This window comes from Oculina patagonica, chromosome 13, assembly GCF_052425735.1.
Source record: "Oculina patagonica isolate OP01 chromosome 13, crgOcupat, whole genome shotgun sequence".
NCBI lineage: Eukaryota > Metazoa > Cnidaria > Anthozoa > Scleractinia > Oculinidae > Oculina > Oculina patagonica.
This window is the reverse complement of record NC_135770.1, coordinates 15,118,535-15,139,569: the sequence shown is the minus strand read 5'-3', so window position 1 is coordinate 15,139,569 and position 21,035 is coordinate 15,118,535. Positions and strand designations below refer to the sequence as shown.

General features: G+C 37.7%; 3 protein-coding genes across 5 annotated transcripts; all 3 read left to right on the top strand.

The window, feature by feature from the left end:
* Positions 1-2,421: 2,421 nt before the first annotated feature.
* LOC144634280 (carbonic anhydrase-like) lies at positions 2,422-5,808 on the top strand. Of its 2 annotated transcripts, none has more exons than XM_078493196.1 (7): positions 2,422-2,534; positions 3,176-3,205; positions 3,650-3,984; positions 4,632-4,724; positions 5,027-5,096; positions 5,189-5,358; positions 5,438-5,808. In XM_078493196.1, exons 1-7 carry the CDS (start codon positions 2,462-2,464, stop codon positions 5,576-5,578), a joined length of 912 nt encoding a protein of 303 aa, XP_078349322.1. In that variant the 5' UTR covers positions 2,422-2,461; the 3' UTR covers positions 5,579-5,808. The 2 variants fall into 2 exon arrangements, with proteins under 2 accessions (XP_078349322.1, XP_078349321.1); XM_078493195.1 differs by having other exon boundaries at positions 3,650-4,065.
* A 1,855-nt stretch (positions 5,809-7,663) lies between these two features.
* Positions 7,664-8,626, top strand: LOC144636959 (melanocyte-stimulating hormone receptor-like). Its single transcript, XM_078496152.1, has one exon. The coding sequence runs from the start codon at positions 7,664-7,666 to the stop codon at positions 8,624-8,626; it is 963 nt and encodes a 320-aa protein (XP_078352278.1).
* A 2,344-nt stretch (positions 8,627-10,970) lies between these two features.
* Positions 10,971-20,295, top strand: LOC144634872 (carbonic anhydrase 2-like). 2 transcript variants are annotated; one of them, XM_078493917.1, is made up of 8 exons: positions 10,971-11,047; positions 14,533-14,595; positions 16,073-16,099; positions 16,389-16,723; positions 17,214-17,306; positions 18,437-18,503; positions 19,483-19,649; positions 20,048-20,295. In XM_078493917.1, the coding sequence occupies exons 1-8, from the start codon at positions 10,999-11,001 to the stop codon at positions 20,153-20,155; spliced, it is 909 nt and encodes a 302-aa protein (XP_078350043.1). In that variant the 5' UTR covers positions 10,971-10,998; the 3' UTR covers positions 20,156-20,295. The 2 variants fall into 2 exon arrangements, with proteins under 2 accessions (XP_078350043.1, XP_078350044.1); XM_078493918.1 differs by having other exon boundaries at positions 11,035-11,053.
* Positions 20,296-21,035: the final 740 nt, after the last annotated feature.

The following is a 21,035-nucleotide window of genomic DNA, read 5'->3' as shown; positions in this document are numbered from 1 at the left end:
GACTATCCGGCACCAGTGCTCTCACGTGGCCTGGTTCTACGATATGACTATCCGGCACCAGTGGTCTCACGTGGCCTGGTTCTACGATATGACTATCCGACACCAGTGGTCTCACGTGGCCTGGTTCTACGATATGACTATCCGGCACCAGTGCTCTCACGTGGCCTGGTTCTACGATATGACTATCCGACACCAGTGGTCTCACGTGGCCTGGTTCTACGATATGACTATCCGGCACCAGTGGTCTCACGTGGCCTGGTTCTACGATATGACTATCCGGCACCAGTGCTCTCACGTGGCCTGGTTCTACGATATGACTATCCGGCACCAGTGCTCTCACGTGGCCTGGTTCTACGATATGACTATCCGGCACCAGTGGTCTCACGTGGCCTGGTTCTACGATATGACTATCCGGCACCAGTGGTCTCACGTGGCCTGGATCTACGATATGACTATCCGGCATCAGTGGTCTCACGTGGCCTGGTTCTACGATATGACTATCCGGCACCAGTGGTCTCACGTGGCCTGGTTCTACGATATGACTATCCGGCACCAGTGGTCTCACGTGGCCTGGTTCTACGATATGACTATCCGGCACCAGTGGTCTCACGTGGCCTGGTTCTACGATATGACTATCCGACACCAGTGGTCTCACGTGGCCTGGTTCTACGATATGACTATCCGGCACCAGTGCTCTCACGTGGCCTGGTTCTACGATATGACTATCCGGCACCAGTGGTCTCACGTGGCCTGGATCTACGATATGACTATCCGGAACCAGTGGTCTCACGTGGCCTGGTTCTACGATATGACTATCCGACACCAGTGGTCTCACGTGGCCTGGTTCTACGATATGACTATCCGGCACCAGTGCTCTCACGTGGCCTGGTTCTACGATATGACTATCCGACACCAGTGCTCTCACGTGGCCTGGTTCTACGATATGACTATCCGGCATCAGTGGTCTCACGTGGCCTGGTTCTACGATATGACTATCCGGCACCAGTGGTCTCACGTGGCCTGGTTCTACGATATGACTATCCGACACCAGTGGTCTCACGTGGCCTGGTTCTACGATATGACTATCCGGCACCAGTGCTCTCACGTGGCCTGGTTCTTAATTTTTGTCTAGATCCAAATGATATTAATTTTGTTTTCTTGCTTTTTTTTATATTTAGTTTTGTTTTCGTAGTATCAAGTGATAGTTTGAGCTAGTTTGGCCCTGAAAAGTAGTTTAATTATTTCTCTTCGTTACATTCAAGGTTAAAGACTTAAATCTCAGTTAATAAATTATTAAGAAGTGTTTTGCAAAGAGGTCGTGGCTCTATTGTGGAAACAATTCTAAAAATGCTAAAAAAGGAAGAAATTTTACATGTAGTTTTTTTCTTGTTATTTACTTCAATTAAAAAATGAACGATTGATGTATTTTTACTTTATTGTCTCGTCTGTCTCGGTTATTCCATTCTGTTCCCTGACAGTAACTACACAAATAACCCAGGTATCTATTGGAGGATCGTTACGATAATAGTGAATCGCATCGTTAGTTTGTGGTTTCGACTTTAATCAAAATCACTTGGCAATCAATGATTAATAGTCTTTTTTGTGATACTCACAGACACTGAAACAGAAACACCTTCGACACCAAGTGATCACACAGTTATAAAGAAAAAGACGTGACTCACCCAGGTAAATCTTTAGTTTCGTCTTTATACTTTAAATCTTTAGATTAATAGTGTTAGCAGGTGCCTCAACTGGGGTTTCATTGGTTGAAAGCCTTCATGTTCCATCAGTAGCAAAATGCAGTTACACTTCAGTTTTCAAGGATCGTGTCAACTCTGCAAAAAAACTTGGGCAACAGGCACTAAGTTCACCAGATACCAACCATTATATACCCTGTGGATCTGAAGAGGGACAGGAAATAAATAATCTAATATGTTTTGTGAGTTCGGAGATCCATCCATTGTATGAAAATAGAATTGCTTATATTTCCAACTACATTGACTGAATGCCACAATTTTTGTGCGTAATTGAAAATGCTCCAAGAAGAAAACATACTTTTAATTGTTTTTTCGAAAAAATAAATTGTCACGATTAATATTTTAAACCAAAGTGATAAAAACCTAAATTGTTGAAAAGATGTGTATTTTAGTGGATTACAAGAATTACGGAGATTTAATGATTCACTCGATCAAAATATAAAAAAGCTTTACAAAAATCTGTAAAATTAAGTAACCGGAATTTCTACGACGACTAAGATTCAAAATATATAACTATAGCGCTAAAATCAAGAGAAAATAAGAAAATGGAATTTCACGTCAAAACTCATTAATGTTCAATTCAGCCATCCATTTCATCACCTGTCTTGTCACTGGTCAACACAAGTTTTTATGACTATAACTATCGTGTGTTTTTCATAGCTTTCCAAGAAGACACCCAGTTTCTACAACATAAATTATTGTTGATGTACAAGGACATGGAAAGCAAAATTGGCATTGTTTTACTCGCTGTTTTTGGTGTTGTGTATGCAGGCAAAGGTAAGTTTTCTATACCTTCATATTAAATGTCTATAACAAAATTATTTCCTTCTGAAAACAAATATAAGCAATGCATCTACACATTGTGTATTGTTTTAGCTGCTCTAATATTAACGAATGTCCCAACCTCTATTTCAAAACGAAACCAACCACATAAAAGATGCTACCCTTTGAGTCCCTCTATGACAACAATGTATTGTACGTTAGTTTAGGTCTCTTGGCCTGAGCAGCTATTTTAATTGCTTTTTCTTTTTTACCCAAAGAACAAATCATATTGTTGTTTTGAACAGCAAGTTTTTGGGAAGATCAAATCATGCGTAGCACTATCTTTGATAAATTTCGTACAAAGTCGCATTTTTTCCATGACTTTTGTCAGTGTGTTGTATACTGTATGTCAGTATATTTGCATGCACTGGATAATTTTAAACGCACTATTCAAGACGATATGGAGTTTTAAAATATTACTATAGTCAATGAAATAATGTATAAATATTGAATCGAATCACTTTTCAAGTTGTGTTATACAGGGGAAGGATCGGTGTTTTATATTGTTTATAGAGGCAACTTTTAGTTGTAGAACATGTCAATCAGTTGAATGAAATGAACTAAACCGTGCATTTCCTTTATGTTTGTTTTATCAGACGAAAGTCGCTGGGGATACGAACAGACAGGTATCACTTTTGCAACCTAAAACTAATAAAACTGGAAAGCTTAGTTGGGATAAATTGGTTGGACGTTGTCGTCTTTTTTCAGTTTTTTTATCAAGACTACTCGGTATCTTACTTGCATCAACGCCTTCACTTGATCATAAGAGCATCACCTAAACTATCTCTACCTTTCCCCTCGCATTTGTTGGGTGGATGTTATCGAAAATGGGTAGGTTTGTGACAAGTACTTTTGCTCGCCTCAGAAACGAGTTGTGAAAATTTCAGACGAGCTCAGAGAACTGAGATCGAGTAATTACATTGTCCTTTTATAAAAGCGAAGTCTGAAGTTTAAAACTCAACTAACGATTTACTCTGCTGTCAATCATAATAACAACATGCGATTGACCCTAAAATGAATCAAAATCCGCCAATCAAAGCCCCTAGACGTCATGATCTGTTTGATTTTAGTTTTAGGGCCTAAAGACTGGGGTTTAGCAGCACCTTTATGCACTGGACAGTTCCAGTCCCCCGTTGATATAATCACAAGTTCAGCGCAGACCAACTCATCTCATAGTGGCCTGGTGCTGACCTTTGATAATCCAGATGGTGTGATTACTGGATCCTTGTCCAACAATGGTCACGCCCCTACAGTGACCCTCGATAAGACCAAAGGTGGTGTTACTCTCGTGGGGGGTCCTCTTGGTCAGACTACGTTTAGCTTGGAGCAGTTTCATTTTCACTTCGGTTGTGAAAATAACGTTGGCTCTGAACACACCGTGAATGGAAACTCTTACCCTGCAGAGGTTGGAATTTATAAATCAATCGATTTTCTCTTGAACAAACAGAAAAGCCTCAATAAACAAATAAACAAACAAGTGATTGGTGTTAGTCATAAATCTATTGCTTTTTTATTTTATTATTTTGCTTCCCACTGGTAACCGTTTTGTAACGTATATTTTGCTTTTTGACTGATTTTCTTTCCCTTATGCCAAACACATATAACCCAAGTAACATAGATACAATGGGGCAAGCGCATGTTTCATTCAAGGGGACGTAAAAACCTAGTCTAAAAAAGGCTGCGAGGGAGACTAGTAAAAACCAGGGTATTTACTTGATTTTGAGTGTTTTTCTTTTCTGTAATTAACCGGGATATTTACTTGATTTTGAGGCTTTTTCTGTAATTGGAGTTGATGGACAAGGGCAAACAATTATCATATTATCAAAGAGAATGTATTTAAACTGAGAACTGATTATATTTAGAGTACAGCGTGTAATGGATAATAAACAAAATGTACAGTTCTCAGGAGATGATGTCAAAACCACACTCAATATATAGTTTTTGTTTCCTTTTCTCCAAAAATGTTGGTCAACTGAGAGGTTATCTGAAGCACTAGAAACTACTATCCATAAAGAATTGAAGAATTGCCTGAATTTAGTCGTTTATTTTCAGATGCACCTGGTGTTTTATAACAACTTTTACAGCAGTTTTCAGGAGGCCGCCTCAAAAACTGACGGTTTGGCTGTTGTTGGAGTGTTTCTGCAGGTATTAAACATTTCTTCCATTCGCACATTAAAGTCATTAAACTTTCAGCTGAAAGGGACAGCAAAAAAAGTATTTTATCCTGAGAGTGTAATCTTCATCATATGAACCATGGCATAAATATCTAATACAGAGAAGAAAAGCTGTGATTTTAGTGTCTTCTCGAAAATCTTTGTGCAATCAGGAAACACTGCGAGTTCACAGCTTCGTGTTCCAGTCTGGACAAAAATTGGTTGCGAGATGACATTTATAAATTCTAAGTATAAACCATTAATAATAGAAATTTATTTAACATTCCTTTTCAGGTGAACGGAGGATTCAGTGAATGGATGGAGAATATAGCTCTGTCACTAAGGAATGTAAAGTTCCCCAGCGGTAATTCTGTAATGAGCTTATATTCTTACTGCGGTAACTATGGAAACTTCGTCTTTATGAATATCTTCTTCTTCTTCGTTTCTTCTTTGAAGGTGACAGCTACAACTCAGGAGGCAGTATACCGCTGGCTACACTTACTTCAGACTTAATTTCCAAGAATGCACCATACTACACATACAAAGGCTCTCTTACCACCCCACCCTGCTACGAATCCGTCCAGTGGATTGTGATGAAAAACCCGATACCGGTCACTGAATCTCAGGTAAATTTGAAAAGTTAAAATCTGGTACGAAACATTAAAAAATTTCTCTCAGGGCGTATCTTGATAATTGTTTTTCCAGCTCGAGATAATGCGATCATTGACTTCAAACAGCGGCAATTCACTGTGCAACAACTTCAGACCGGTGAATCCACTGAATGGACGCAAATTGTACAAATGGCCTGCCGGGAGTGGTCTGTTGAACGTTCCTTTTTATGAGTGAAGATTGCTTGCAGTCCAAGATGCTGTGAATGTACAGTCATCTGCCAGCATGATGCCTATAACTTGATTTATAACACGCTGTTGATGTACAAACAGACAGTGTAACGTAACACGTAGTTTCGGAGGTCAATATTGTAGGGAAAAACGGATATGTAAAAACAGAACAGGAGTTACATCGAACTGTACTGTAATAAATTGTGTTCATCCTCTATTAAAGACTGGGAATACATGTTCAAAGATTTGTTGTTACTTTAAATTCCTTTTAGAATGCCTCTGAAAGATTTCATTCCTTTAAAAAAAAGTTCTCATCAGGAAAATTTCCGCGGTAAAAACGAAAGAAAGGAATAATCAAAGCCAAAAAATATCACTTAAATTTTTCTTCTTTTTCGCATTTTCTTCTCTCAGTCTTGACTTCTTTATTTTAACTTGTTACAAATTGGACCTCCATAACACATGATACACTGTGGTGCGACAACGGTGCTAATGTCCATTTCCTTGAAAGAGGGTCTCAATGGGGTTAACCGTTAGCCGTAAAACGACCAAAAATTTAACCGTTAGGCGTAAAAATTGGAAAGATTTAACCGTTACAGTAGCCGTAAAATATGTTAACCGTAAAAAAATCGGTCAGTTATTATAAATAAACCAAACTAGTCCACTTCATCGTCCCAGAATGGCCCTGAGACCTAAAATATGTTTTAAATAATGGAAAATAATTTTTAACTTTTTACTGAAAACAATGAAAATTAAGTTTTAACTTATGTTAACCGTTATGGAAATAAATTAACCGTTAGCCGTAAAAAAGCCAAAATTTTAACCGTTAACCATAAAAGCCACCACCCCATTGAGACCCTCTTGAAATGTGGAACTTTCACTCGTGTTTAGATCATGTATTTGTGCGCGCACCTGTTTTCTGTTTGTGATTTATTGCTAACACAGGAGAAGCTTCGTAGAAGCATTCTTCGGTGCTCTGTGCATGTTCCCTCGATATCAGTTTGACTGTCTTAGCTTTTACATTAAATTTTCATTTCTAAAACTTGGTCTCCAAGTAGACAAAACAAAAAGAATACCACAATCGTCGCCATGGTAACCCCTGTTCCCAAGGAACTTAAAAAAATTAAAAGTGTGATCAAATGTCATCATCATGGTGTAGTTTGGCAACAATCGAAGATTACTTTCAGGACATTTCTTATTTTCAAAACTCGCACCCTGAGGCTAAAAGAAACTACATCGAGCTTCCCTTAGTGTTCTTGCTGATCAGTGTATAAAAAACGTGTAATAATCTTACGATCGTAACAGTGACAGCAATAGAGTTGAATCAAAAGACTTAACACAGGCTGCGCAGTCAACGACAACTTATTACTTTGTCTCGAAATCTTTGGACAACCTGCAGTTTACCTTGTGCTATTTATTAATTCAATATATTAAATAAACAAGACAAAAATGAGTTATGATAATCCAGTAATTTAATTTTAAGATTTTGGAAAAATCAAAGAAAGTGTCCTATATATCGCCGTACACTCAGGAAACATAACTCTTACGTTACTTAGGATAAATGCATGCATCAAGAACAGATCTTTTTTAAAAAAAAAACTCAATCGGCGGTATTATAATTGTGATCCTAAAACTTCGAAACTATATAAAATAGTTTGAGGAAATTTAATGAACGATTCGGTCCATATCACAGAGGAAAGCCTTGTCCTATAGGTCCTAACGTCCTTAATTTACTATTAAAGGGTTGTGTTTGCAAAATCCCAAACGGCTTTTTATACACAAACATTTTTTGCTGGATAGATCAAAAGTCTAAAGCAGTGTTTGATTGCCTTTTTCAAAAGAACTGTCACTCTCATGCCCAATTGTTTAGACAATAAAAAGCTTTATCTTAGGCTTTTCAATTTATTTCGGCCACCGGAGTGTTATAAGATTAAATAAATCCAAATTGGACTAACTAAAAAGCAGCTGCTTTGCCTAAACAGTTAAAAACGTTCTCGAGCGATAATCGACTTATATCAGAAAAATGTCTGTATATTTTGGTTCACAAAACATCAACTTCACCGAAGCGTCGAGTACATTACTCACTCTTTAACCGATGGGACAGTTTGAAGGAAACCAAAGTGATTCTGACGCTACTGGTCTCAGATGCTTTTTTGTTGCGGTCAACCTTGAGGTGCCAATGTACATGTACGTATTTAAAAACTTTGTGATGGTGGTTTTCAACAGCCTGTTCTCGTTAATCGCTACCACTAGTAACACACTGGTGATGATAACAATCTGGAGAACGCCTTCCCTTCAGACGCCCTCAAACACGCTTCTCTGTTGTCTAGCTTTGTCAGATTTATTTGTGGGAGTTCTGCCGCAGCCTTGCTTCGTGCCTTATAAAATTGCCGAGATCAAGCAGGATTTTCACACATACTGTCTTTCAACATTGATCATCGAAGTCACTGGTCTTCAGGGGACGGGTGTGACATTATTAACATTGGCAGCTACGAGTATTGACAAATGCATCTCACTCTTCTATCCACTCAGGTACCTCGCCATCGTAACAACAAGTAGAATTGTTAAGTTTGTTATCAGTTTTTGGGGTGTTTTTCTCGTGTTGAATACTGCCCGTTTTTCTGGCTTCGTTGATAACACAATTCTGACCTTGATTTGCAGTCCTGTTATTTTAGGAATCATTTTACTGACTGTAGGGATCTATTTGAAAATATTCCTACTGGCCAAACGACAGAGAGCCCGCATATGCAATGAAGCAAATATTATTTCAAATGTTGCGACTGAAAACGAGCTAAATACAGCCACTACAGCAAAGAGAAAGAAGTCGGCTATAACTATGGCTTATGTGTTTGGCTTGTTCTTGCTTTGCTACACGCCCTTGTTGTGTAGTATGGTACTGTACTCAATACTCGGATTCCCTACAGAAGTGAAAGCTGTATTTAACATTTCCTTGACCATAGCATTTATGAACTCGTCTCTCAACCCTGCATTGTACTGCTGGAAATTCAGAGAACTTAGATCAGCTCTCAGAAAGATTCTCCAGAGAGGTCAATTTTAAATACATCTGAGAATTTTACACAATAAAAACCGACCTCATCTACGACCATGACCGCTTTTTAAGGCTTGCAAAGGAGTTACAGAAAGGACAGCGTTACCGCTATACGTACACTTGTACAGCGAGAGACTGAGAGAAGAGTCAAGTTAGCCGTGCAAGAGGACCATTTGTTTAACTCGTTGCTAAGAAAACAATATAGTTTAATTCACAAATGAAATTCCCCAATTGAAAACCCCCTCCACGCCTGTTGGTAACCATGATTTGTTTATGATCCACACAAAAAAAAGACTTGGAAAATGGCTTTATACTGGAAAATCACTGTCACATTATTGTTAACTTTATAATTGTCAAAATGTATCGCAAAGATTCTTCACATCGAACAACCAAATTATCGAAAATTATAGTTTGTTCCACTGGCCGTCAGATGAATTCTAGTATTCTGTGTCAATGAGCTATGACGAAAAACTCGTTCATCATTTGATTTTTTTGATGTTTGAAACAATCTTTGTTAAAGCTTTCTATATATTTGTTAAGCCTTGCAAAAGTCCACGGGAGAATTTAAGTTTGACCAGCATAATCTTTTGACTGGTATCTTAAATAAAGAAATCTAAATTACAAATTAGCCATCAATCCGTAATCTCTTTGGTACTAACTCTTAAATTTCGCGAAAAGGTGTCGGAAAACTCTGACAGGGCATACAATGAACATGTGCACTGACAAGAAAACTATAAAAAAGGTTCTCAGTTCTTGTAAATAAAATTGTCTTAAGCATATATGATATATACATAATTAATATAATTGAACTCTGTCTTAGTGTACCGACTAAGATAGTAATAAAATAAGATATGTTAATAAGAAACTAATATGAAAAGTCTGTCATATTTTTGCCACCGTAACCAGGAAAATCATTTTCACTTGAAGAATAGGCTACCAGTAGCGGACGCTCGCTCCTAGGATTATTAGGTCCCTACAGACCCGTACTGTCTTTTTTACTTGTGAGTGTGCTAAGGCCGTGCCTTAAGAAGCCTGGTTCACCCTTGCAACATAAACGAGATAGGGGCAAGGTCACGTAAACGCAGACATCCATAGTATACTTAACAATTATTCCATGAGGTGGTATTTCAACAAGCGCGAGCGGAACAACTATGAAAGCAACCAAAGAATTTCAATGATTGAGCTCCCCGGCTGTTCTCGCTGACATGTACACCTACTATATTTGTGGTCCATGGTATAAAAGTTCATATAGCATTGCCTGTAAACCAATCAAACCTCAGAAAGTAAAATATAACTTAGCTAGTGTTTAATAAAAGATGCTATATGTTGTCGTTTTGTGACAGCAAAAGTGAATGGCAGTGTGCTGCGTTGTTTTGGCCATAACTCAATAGCTGATTTAGAATCGAATCGCATTTTGCTTTCCTTAGAATCGAATCGCATTTTGCTTTCCTTATTAAATCCTAAAACGCTCATCCTTTATAGTTGAAAAACAAATATAATGTTAAAAAATGATAGAAAAGGACATTCCTTACAAGCAAAATGTTAATTTTACTGGCCTTTCGCAGTGAATGTGCATTCGACCAGACGGAACCGTTTTCGAACCCTGCAAAACACAAAGTAAAAATGAAAGGCAAACCTTTACTCGTTGCCGCATCCGCCACGTGTCATTACTTGTATGCCGGAAAGATCCACTTTTCTTCTCAAACAACATATCCTCTACACTGCTTAAAAGTGTTGTCTTGCAACGACAAAAGTATGTGTTTTGCCGAGTATCCAGGTCAACAAACTTAGCAAAATCACGCGAATTAAAAATTGTCTTTTGGAAAACACACAAAATTGTCGAATTTTACTAAAATTGCTAAGCTAAAATTTGTCGAGCTGTGCATTTAATCTTATTATTTTTCTAAGCCAGAATATCCAAAGTTCTCAATCGCGATAATTTATTCTAACGATGAACGTTCAGATGAACATGTACATTTGCGGCATGGCTGCTCATTTGTTTCATGACTTTCCCTTTTTTCCTTTGCAACCGCTAAATGATAACCTTCCGTGCAGAGATAATAGAAGATAATACAAGTTAAGCCGGTCAAAACGAGTTTAATATCGATATATCTCATGCGCGCCTATTGTTCTCATACACTTCTGTGGATAGGAAAACAGAGTTGAAACAGCTTACCTTCAGATTTACACAGAGACACTGTGATTTGAAAACAGTCATATCAGCCCAGTGACAGTGCCATTTTATTGCGGTATCTTCTAAGACTTAAAAAGAAGAGTGTCGGTAAATATCAATCTGAACGTCGACCAATCAAATTCATCCATGTTACTGACGCTTGAGGCGATCGAGTTTAAAACAAATAAGTGGCGGCGTGCTGGCTGTTATGAGCACATTTTGCCCGCTTTTAGATCATTTTCAGGTGTGGCTGTCAGGTGAGTGTAAGTACGAATTCTGTCTTTCTTGTTGCTTTATAATCATTAGTAGGGCTGAATGTTTGAAAAATTGGTATAAGGCGGCGTAACTAACGGCGCATTACTTTATAAGCGTTTTAGTTTAAGGAAGGTCGTTTTATATGTGATGCGTGAATAGGATAATAGCTTTAACAGTCGGTTTGGTATGTAGGTCATTACTGAATACTTGTTACCTGGTTTGCATTTGTTATTGGTGTTAAAATTGAGACTTAAGTAACAAAGGAGGCATGGGAAGATGGAGGGATGCTACGCCAAGGCCAGTTGACCCATTTATCAGTCTATTCTGGATTGGCAATCGTTCACAAAATGACTAAATGACTTCAAAAGACCGTGAAAAGGAAGGAAATTTCAAGAGCACATTTATCTGTCTTTCATACAGCTGGCTCAGATTTCAAGAAATGGGGAAAGGGGAAAACTGAATATACAGGCGGGGTATTGAGAAATCTTAGTCTGAATTACTAAGATAAGTTCCACCTATTGTAATAATCCGATATTGAGCAAAGTAGTCATTGTGAAGAGACAAGTCCAGACTGATTGGTGTTCTTGGACAGGATAAATTCTCGTCCACTCAGTCTGAACGAGATGGACAAGAAACGTTTAATTTCTATCTTTGTCTAATGGTTTGGAATTTTAAGTTAATTACATCTGCTTACAAATATTTCCGGTACGTTACATTATCTTGAGATACGGAAAAGTGATTCTTCTATCTGCTGCGAATTTTATTCGTCTGCATATTTTATACAAGAAAAAATCCATTTGACAAAAATGTGGAACATCAGTTCGCACCAAAAAATATTAATAAAATGGCTTGACCTTTTAAAAAAAGAAAAAGAACCCCGCCACGGCTGGTTAAACATTCAAAATGAACCCACGAGAGAGTGTCAATCACTTGATTGCTCTCCACAGAACATATATTTCACTCGAATGTTTCACCTGGTAACGCACAGACGTACTCTAAACTAACAAAAGGATGTGTGCAACAACTGTAAAGTCACTAAAACACCACTAAACTAACAAAAGGATGTGTGCAATAACTGTAAAGTCACTAAAAACAGCCGTTCAAACAACTATTGTTTTGTAGGGCCGTTTTATTTACGAACCACAACAGTCTCAGAGTATATTAAAACATTTTAGCACCTTTAATTTTTTTTCCTTCTAAGAATATAAAAAGGACAACTTTACTTCATCCAAAACTGAGGTTATTAAAATTTGCAAAATACTGTCAAAGAATAGGTAGATGCCGTAGATGAAAACTCGTTAAACTAATAACGAAATGAAACACAAGCCAAGTAAAATCTATCTAGTTACTCAGAGCTAGATCTTTAGGGAGAAAACTTATCATCGACAAGTCTTTCTATTCTTATTGGTTTTTTTTCGTTTAAACATTGATGGGCTTATTTGCTTGGTGGAAATTTCAAATTTTTACGTTTTAGGAAAAAAGGTATAAAATGTTCAAACCATACTTACCATGTTCTCCCTGAATGATCAGATGATCAGCACATTACTTTTTAAAATGAAACGCTTTTTGTAAAGACTCTTCTTATCGAAACTTGTCGATGTTGTACATACTAACGTAAACTTGGCTCACCGTTCCTTTCCTGTTCATTTCGTCAAACCTTACTCATCTGGTGAACCCGTTCACTTTTCTTGGCACGATCCTTTTTTAATACATCTTACTAGGGCGTCAGTCATGTTCTACTCTTGATGGCATCATCTTTGTCATACGTCTTTCACCTTAGAATACTATTCCACTCTTCCAATTACAAGCAAATGTAAATGGCGCTGTCCCATCGTCTCTTATACATAAGATGTGATGAGAGGAAGGGTTATTCGTGATAGGATTAAATTTTACCAAAATTATTTCAAATATATCTTCTTATTACTTTGACCATTATTGCTTGCAATCTACGTCTACCGAAGTGATCAAGTGGATGCGTGGTGGTTTTCAAAATTTTGTTGTAATTTGGTCTATACCTAACAACGGAAATAATTTTTTTCATCTAACTACACTTGAAATATGAAGTACGATTATTTCCGCAAGTTTTATTAAATTAAAATAAATGTAGGAACAATTTGGTAACATATCATCATCAGTCAAGATTATAACTATGGATGAAAACAATGCGCCGGTCGGGGTTATTGTGAAGTCTTAGTTTCAAATTTAATAATCCGAATGTAATAATCCGATTTTAAGCAGCTGAAAGTAGTCGTCATGAAGAGTCGAAGTCCAAGATGATATTTTTTCTTAGATGAGGAATCAAGGAAAGAGAAAGGGCTAAACGTTTCATTTACATTTTGGTTTACGTATTTGGAATTCCATGCAAGTTAATCCGCGTATCAAAAACAAATATTTCTCCTGTGTTACATATTATTAGGGCCAGTCTTTATCTTTGAAATTATTTTTCAATCTTCTACATGACCAAGCATTCAACGATTTGAATAACGCGAAGAACATAAATTCTTGCCATAACAAACATTCATCAGGGATACTCGGCTTTTGGCTTCACCAAATGGAAAAAATCCCCTGCACCGCTGCTTCAACATTCAAAATGAACTCAAGACAGTGTCAATCACAAAACTGTTATGTGAGGAACATTTCTAAGTTTACTGTAATGCGTCACCTGCAAGTTGTGTCTTTCAAGTCAGTTTCATTTCACATCACAACGATCCCAGAGATGTCAGAATATAACAACTCCCAACGAACAAATTAGAATACATACTAGTTATGCAACGCTTTCGAGTGGTATACTATGGAATATCCCACGAGTCACTTCATGGTAGTTTCTCGGTATACACACGAGCCTTTAGGCGAGTGCGTATACCAAGAAAATACAAGTGACAAGTGGGATATTCCATAGCATACCACGAGAAAGTGTTGTGTAACTATTTTATACCATGCCATAGAAAATACGCTTACTAAATTACGTCGAGAATAAAATTGCAGCGCACGATGGGAAGGTTGAGTTGAATACCGTCGAATATACAACGGCTTTCCTAAATTCTGATTGGCTGTATTTTCTATGGCATGGTATAAAACATTTTACGACCCTTTGAGAACTATTAGAACCTTCTCACGTAGAGCTTCCGCGAGTGGAATTCTACTTAATTCAAAAATCATTTTACTTACACAACATAGTCTGAGAGTAATGAGGGGGCCCGGGTGAGGGGGAGGGAGAGTTTTAATTTTTAAAAGAAGAATAGAAGTACTCTAAAAAACAAAACAATTTTTACAATGTGCAACTAAACATCAAAAGCCGCGGATCAATTTCAAAGGTGTAAAACAAGCCATACAGGAAGAAGGATTTATAGTTAGGAAAAGTTCAACCCTAGGCGTAGTAAAAAATCATTTTCCATTGTAAGGACGATGGATAAGTGTTCTTTGGCTAATATTGAATGTTTATTATAATTTTCAGATTGTTAAAATCATTTTTTCTATTAATTTACAGAGAAAAATATGGCTCGAGTTGTAATATTCTTAGTCCTCGTGGTTATTGTGCTAGCAGCTGAAGGTAAAAATGTGAATTGATATGCTGTTTAATATTTGTTTCTTGGCCAAGTAACAATTGGAAATGCCCCAACCAGCCTTCAAGAATCGCGATGAGAACAATCTTTGTAAAGCCCTGTTGAAGTAAATTTCCAGCACGAAACAGCGCTGAAACAGCGACCTGGAAAACACTGAAATGAAGTGATTGACAGCGACCTTCTGTAAACAATTACGGCTGATTGAGACCACATTTCAAGAAATCGAGAAAATTTTGAATTGTGGAGATGTTTATATCGATCGCGAAATTTGGAAGTTGATGTAAGTGACTTGCACTTTTCGGACAACTTTTAAAACGTTACACATACTTGAATTGAAAGAAATTGTTCCGAAAAGTTTAAGAGGTTTGATAACCATTATAATAGCTTTCCACGTGCGCTAAGCGGGCATGTCTTTGCTGATGTCAGCGTTTCTCTTAGCGAATAGAAAACAGTGGAAGAACCAATCAGATTCGCGGATTTTCAATAGATCACGGCTGAGTTTCTACTAATATTCCATTAGCATACAACTTTGCGACTGAAGAGAAGGCATCATGCTATATACAAACTGACTCGAAAAATTTAGAGCTTGTAAAACGTAATAATCGGGGAATTTTAGCTCTTTGAATAATATTGTAGCAGATATCAGCTTAAAAACACTGCAAAATCGCTGGGTGACAAAAGCACTAATAAGCCGATACATTCTTTGTGAAATATTAAGTTTTAAAAACGCGTCACACAAAAACAATTTAATAATTACAGCTCAACTTTTTATAACAGGTAATTGTGCCATGCTCTTTCAATATTAAGATTGTATGTTTTTGTAGCTATACCAGAGACTGAAGCACTATTATGAGACAAATATTGTAAACAAAGATTCGCCTATACATCCTGGTACACTTGGTGCCCCGCTGCAAAATGTTGGTTGTGTGGAAAACCTTAGTAATAGCCATGAAGTTAGCTCGTCCTATAACGATTATAACAAAACAATTATTATAACAATAGAAAAGAAGAAAACAACGAATAATTCGTCAAGATGAACTATCTACACAAAAGGCTTTAGTGCTACTTGAATAGCATACAAAAAAAACTGGTGCGTCTGATATTTCCTCTCGTTTTTACGAGAAACGCATAAAACGGTAGCTAGTAGACGGATTATTCGTCACTAGTATAAAGTTGATGCATAAATATGTTTAAAACTACTCAACTCATTGTTAACGGACCTTAGTGTGACCTGAGTTTTAAAGATTTGAACTTTTTCCATAGATTCAGTTGATAAAACAAATTAACAGTTCAACTATGTAAAGAAAGTTACTGGTTTAAGAAATTTTATCTTTTACGACTGGTGGTCTATCGAGTCAAGACGTTACATTACTGACAATTTATAACCTTTATGTATTTTTGTCAAATTCTAGCATTGACGATCGTGGAAAAGAGTTTAAGTTCTTTTTTTCTTACTCTTTTCAGGAGCGAAGTGGGAATACGGAGAAACTGGTACGAGTATAGGATTGTGTTGGTAATGGTTTTGAGATGCCCATGTCCTTTTGTTATCAATATATGTTAGATACCAATAGTTGTTCAAAACTGTAACGATAACGACAAAAACACACGCTTGGTGTAAGGAAATTTTAAACTAGTCGTTGCTGTTCAGCGGTTTCTGTATGTAGGCAGTACACACCAAGCACCCAATTGAACCTTGAACAAAATCCTATATTTAGGCTTGGCTTGCGCGTAAGATATTAAAATTGTAAATAATAGGTTATATAATTGCTTATTTATTTAGCCTACGGTCCAAAGGACTGGGAAAAGGTGGCAAAACACTGCAGCGAGACCGCCCAGTCGCCAATCAATATTGAAACCAGCTCGTCAAAGAGGGATTCAAACCTCAAAGGATTGAGCTTTACTTGTGATAATAGAAATGGATTTGTCAGTGGAAACATCGCCAACAATGGCCATGCTCCTACCTTTACTATTGACAAACCCAAAGGAACTGCTACACTTACCGGGGGTCCCTTGGGAGACAGCAAATACAAGCTGCAGCAGCTGCATTTTCATTTTGGTTGTCAAGACAACAAAGGATCTGAACACACTGTGGACGGCAAGGCATATTCAGGAGAGGTAATGGAATGGTTTTGTAACACTAGGAGGTTACTGTCCAGGGCTGAGTTGTTCGAAAACCAACCAACATACACTAAGCCAGGATTAAAAAGTTTATGGAGGGTTGAAATTCTCTTGTGTAATTGCTAATGTTTCGTGGAGTTTGAAAGGAATGACATCAAAAATGAAGGACAGATATAAAGAGAAAGTTCACTGAAAAGTTAAAACCTGAAATCAAAATTCACGCTAATCCTGAACTAAACTGATTAAAGCATGAACAAACAACCCGGCCCAGTTTGTTTACCGTCAGATACGCCGGGAAACTATCATTCGTACACAAATATACGAATATTATTTTATACTATACACATGATACTGTATACGAAATTAGTTTAAACATTTTATTACTACATGCAATGAATGTATTCTTGTAGTCCTTTGTTAGTTGTTGGTAGGTTCTTTGTTAGACCATCTCCAGTGTTAATATAACATCCTATTAATTCTTTCGTAGCTTCATTTGGTGACCTATAACACGAAGTACCCAGATTTTGCTACTGCTGCTGATAAATCAGATGGCCTGTCGGTCATTGGTGTGTTCTTCCAGGTATAGAAAATATATATTCAGTTCAGCCCAATAGCCCGTATGCCGTGAATGTTTTCGACAGACTGGCTAGTTTCACCACCAAGCCTCGCTTTCGAAGTGCGAGCTTTTAAATTTTATCGTAAACGAATTCCCAATGCAGCAAAGATGAAAAGGATATATACCACGTAAAAACTACATGAAAGTGCAGGAGTTTTGAGAATAATTAGCGTAACCGCGAGGTTTGGTGGTAAATTTTGAGCATAAGACGTTATTTTAAAGAAGGTTCAGTATATAAAGGAGCCTGGCCAGGCCATTCTTCTGTCCAGCGGTCAATGTCTTCAATCGACCATCAGAGCCAAAACATTTTGCTGAGAAAAAGTGTTATTAGCAAGTTGTGTCTTTCGTCAGTGGCATGGTTTCTTTTGATGAGATTTTGAAGCATGTTTAGTTAGCATGACCAAAAACGTGCCATGATTGCAAAGACAAAAATGCATTTTGAGCACACAAGGTATAAAATGTGTGAGTTGCCATCTCTTTTGTAACAGAGCTTGTTCTTTATATATTAACAAGCAATTTATCGTCCCATTAGATATCACAACTTCAACTTCAGTTGGCCAGACTACCTTTAATTAAAAAAAAAATGAAAAACCGTATGAAGTCAGTTATTTATGCATGGAATGGTAGAAATGCTCTTGGCTAATGAATAAAAAGAAAACCCAACAACAACAACCTAAAAGAAATAAATTTCCCTGATGCAAACAATTTACTACAAGTGAACTGTTCCGTTAGCGACCCTTTTTAACAAAAAAGGCCGGTCATATTTGGTCATTATAAGGTCCTATACAAGCTAATGAGTATTGCAGAGACGTTCTCGGCCACTTCTATGTTCTAGTGGGTGTTGCTGCTACTAGTTCCGTGATCGGCCATAACACGCCAGCACCCTTTAGTTGCGTAATATTTAACGAGTACAATAGTAAACAAACTAACAAAATACAACAAAAAAGGAAAAGGTTACTCAGTTAACTTACCTCAGAACAACTGAACAAAATAACGAACACTGCACGAACAATGAATCAGTAATCTTACCAGGAAAACTTACTAGAAACAATACTATACAAGCGTAATAATGTTGTATTTATTCTTACACAAAGGAGAATGATGACAGCAGTTATGCATTAGGCACGCTAGCCAGAAAGATGTGGAGGATAAGGAAGGCCGGTAAGGATTAGATAGTCAAATATTATTCAGAATTTGTGATCAGGACGGTGCTCAAGTTCCGATCAAGTTTAAACAAATTTTGTTACCAGTTTGGTTTGACTATTAGTTTCTGTACAAATATTTCTCCTTAGTTTTCCTCTATTTCAGTCAATTATCATTGAGAATGGTATATCATGTCTTTTTTATCAAGTACATTTCGTTCATAAGTTCAGTGCAATCTTTGTTTAGCGAACCTTCCGATATTATATAAACTCGAACCAAACATCATTTCCCTTGTAGTATTTTCTCGACCAAGTTGAAAACTAAAATCTCAAGCTTTCTATTTCTCGAAACAATTTTCGTTTTTTTTTCCTCGAGGTTCGAAAAGTCGTGATTCCGCTGCTGATACATCTTTTCGCATAAGTTTCCTTGGATTAACTGATTTTGCTCCTAAGAGGGCAACTTTAAGATCTGAGAGAGCATGGATGCCATTAGACAACAGACAAACGTACCAAGACAATGCTAAAGTTGACCACAAATTGAGCCATAAAGCAGTCAGTGTTGTAAATTCTTCCGCCTGAGCCGGTGCTTGAAGAAAGCCGAAAGATAAATCTATATGCTGTTCAGTTGAGCCACACTGAAAGCCTACAGTTTGGATTGTGTTGAAAGTTGTACTTCTCCATTTTTCATCCGCATGACTAAACTGTAAGACTTACTGAAGGCGAGTTCAACAAAAAAAAAGGTATCATGTAGATTATCGTTCCCCCACGAGGGACCTTTCGGGGCTAATTAAACAAAACTTAAAATTAAAACTTGATAAATCAAGAGTCCGAACTGATTTATAACAGGTGGATTCAGTTATAGGAAAAACGGAACTTGAAACCACGCCCACCTTCCGACGTCCGCGCGAGAGGTTTAACCTGCCATTAAACGTATTGTAGGTTTTGTTGTTGCAAATAATACCAATATGGTGAACACAGTCTGAGTTCTTCTTTCAAAGGTACCAACACGGCGACAATTACGTATTTGTACAACTTGGTACCCCAGCTGAAAGATCTGTCAGGAGCAGGCTTTTACTCGTACAAGGGATCTCTGACCACCCCGCCTTGCTACCAGTCAGTCAACTGGATTGTACTCAAGAATCCAATTGCTGCCAGCGAAAGAGTGGTAAGATTTTGATTTCAGCCAGTGTCAGACCAGTTGTTAAAAAAAAACTTTGTTATGCCTATCCCTGACTGCAGTTTTAGCATTTTCGCTTAATTTTCAACTTTATTATTACACAATATTTCTCTTCAGGTCACCGTGCTATAATAGAAATCTGGAAAAAATGTATCGCTTGTTTAAAAAAGGGGACGGTTCGTTTAAAACGTAGTTCATGTTACGCACGCAGTCAATAACCCGATAAGAACATAAGATGTCAACGAAACGTGGAGAAAAAGTCTCTCAAAAGGCGTCGAATAGTGTTCTACAGTGACACCCTTGTGATATTAAAAGATGGTAGTTGTTCGGTGATATTCAGTCGAGTAATGATTAACTGTTAACAGATTAACCTTTTTTCCCTTCAGTTGTATGCTATGAGACATCTGCACAATCACGAGGAGCACTCCATGTGTGACAACTACAGACCCACTCAGCCTCTGAACGATCGCAGTGTGTCGGAATACTCCCCCTAGGCTCGGCTTGTTACCGCCACTCGAGCAGGAGACTACATAATGTAGTGCAGCAGTGAACTATAAGGGGACTGTTATTTAAAAGTGGCAATGTTGGCAATTTGATGTGGTCAATAACAAATAAAATGAGATTGTCCATCCAATCGTTGTTGTGTTTAATTGAAATATAACATGACAGCAAAGTAGCTTGCTGAGGGGAAGAGACGTGTTAGTCGACCATTTGTTTAACCCACTTCAAAATTAAAGTGAAAAGGCCCTCCAACATGCTTTTTATTCGTTCCAAGGATTAAAAAATGATGCAGTGCTCATAAGAAAGTATGCGAAAAGCGTATTTTTACGAAAGCAATACCCTTTCTGTCAGAAATGTATCATGAAAGAGTAAGGGGTTGGACCTCGGAGCGGGGCCATCCCGAATAAAACTTTGTTAGGTGCTACGAGAGATGTTTGGTGAGCAAGTCGTTTGGGAAACTACAACAAAACGCTTGCCACTAATCTGTTAAACTTAAATGACCCACTTCAGCCATTTCTTCTTATGATACCAATTGTGAGAAACTCTCTAGAGACTTGTCTGTTCACCTATCTAGCTCTAGCAGAAAAACTCCATAAACCCCCTCCTTGTTCTAATACCAGCCCCCTTTTGAAGTTCAATTTTTTAATAAGCTTCCCCCCCCCCTTCTCTACGTGGTAAAACACGGAAACAAGGTAACTTTCTGTGCCGTTTATGTCAGGGTAAGGAAGGTAAAGCCCACACTTGCCGGAGGCAGGAGCCCTAACGCCTTGGTCAGGAAATCGCAAAATGGAGTAGGCTGAGGAAACAAACATACTTGTCGATAATTTTTTTAAGCGGACTTTGACTTGAATTCTTATAGCCATACACGATACA

Excerpts from the sequence above, each read along its gene's own strand:
- LOC144634280 (XM_078493195.1), top strand. The coding sequence starts at position 2,462 with ATGTACAAGGACATGGAAAGCAAAATTGGCATTGTTTTACTCGCTGTT. Across the intron at positions 4,725-5,026 it reads TTGTTGGAGTGTTTCTGCAG|GTGAACGGAGGATTCAGTGA; the intron begins GTATTAAACATT and ends ATTCCTTTTCAG. Across the intron at positions 5,359-5,437 it reads TACCGGTCACTGAATCTCAG|CTCGAGATAATGCGATCATT; the intron begins GTAAATTTGAAA and ends TTGTTTTTCCAG.
- LOC144636959 (XM_078496152.1), top strand. The coding sequence starts at position 7,664 with ATGGGACAGTTTGAAGGAAACCAAAGTGATTCTGACGCTACTGGTCTC.
- LOC144634872 (XM_078493917.1), top strand. The coding sequence starts at position 10,999 with ATGAGCACATTTTGCCCGCTTTTAGATCATTTTCAGGTGTGGCTGTCA. Across the intron at positions 11,048-14,532 it reads TTTTCAGGTGTGGCTGTCAG|AGAAAAATATGGCTCGAGTT; the intron begins GTGAGTGTAAGT and ends ATTAATTTACAG. Across the intron at positions 19,650-20,047 it reads TTGCTGCCAGCGAAAGAGTG|TTGTATGCTATGAGACATCT; the intron begins GTAAGATTTTGA and ends TTTTCCCTTCAG.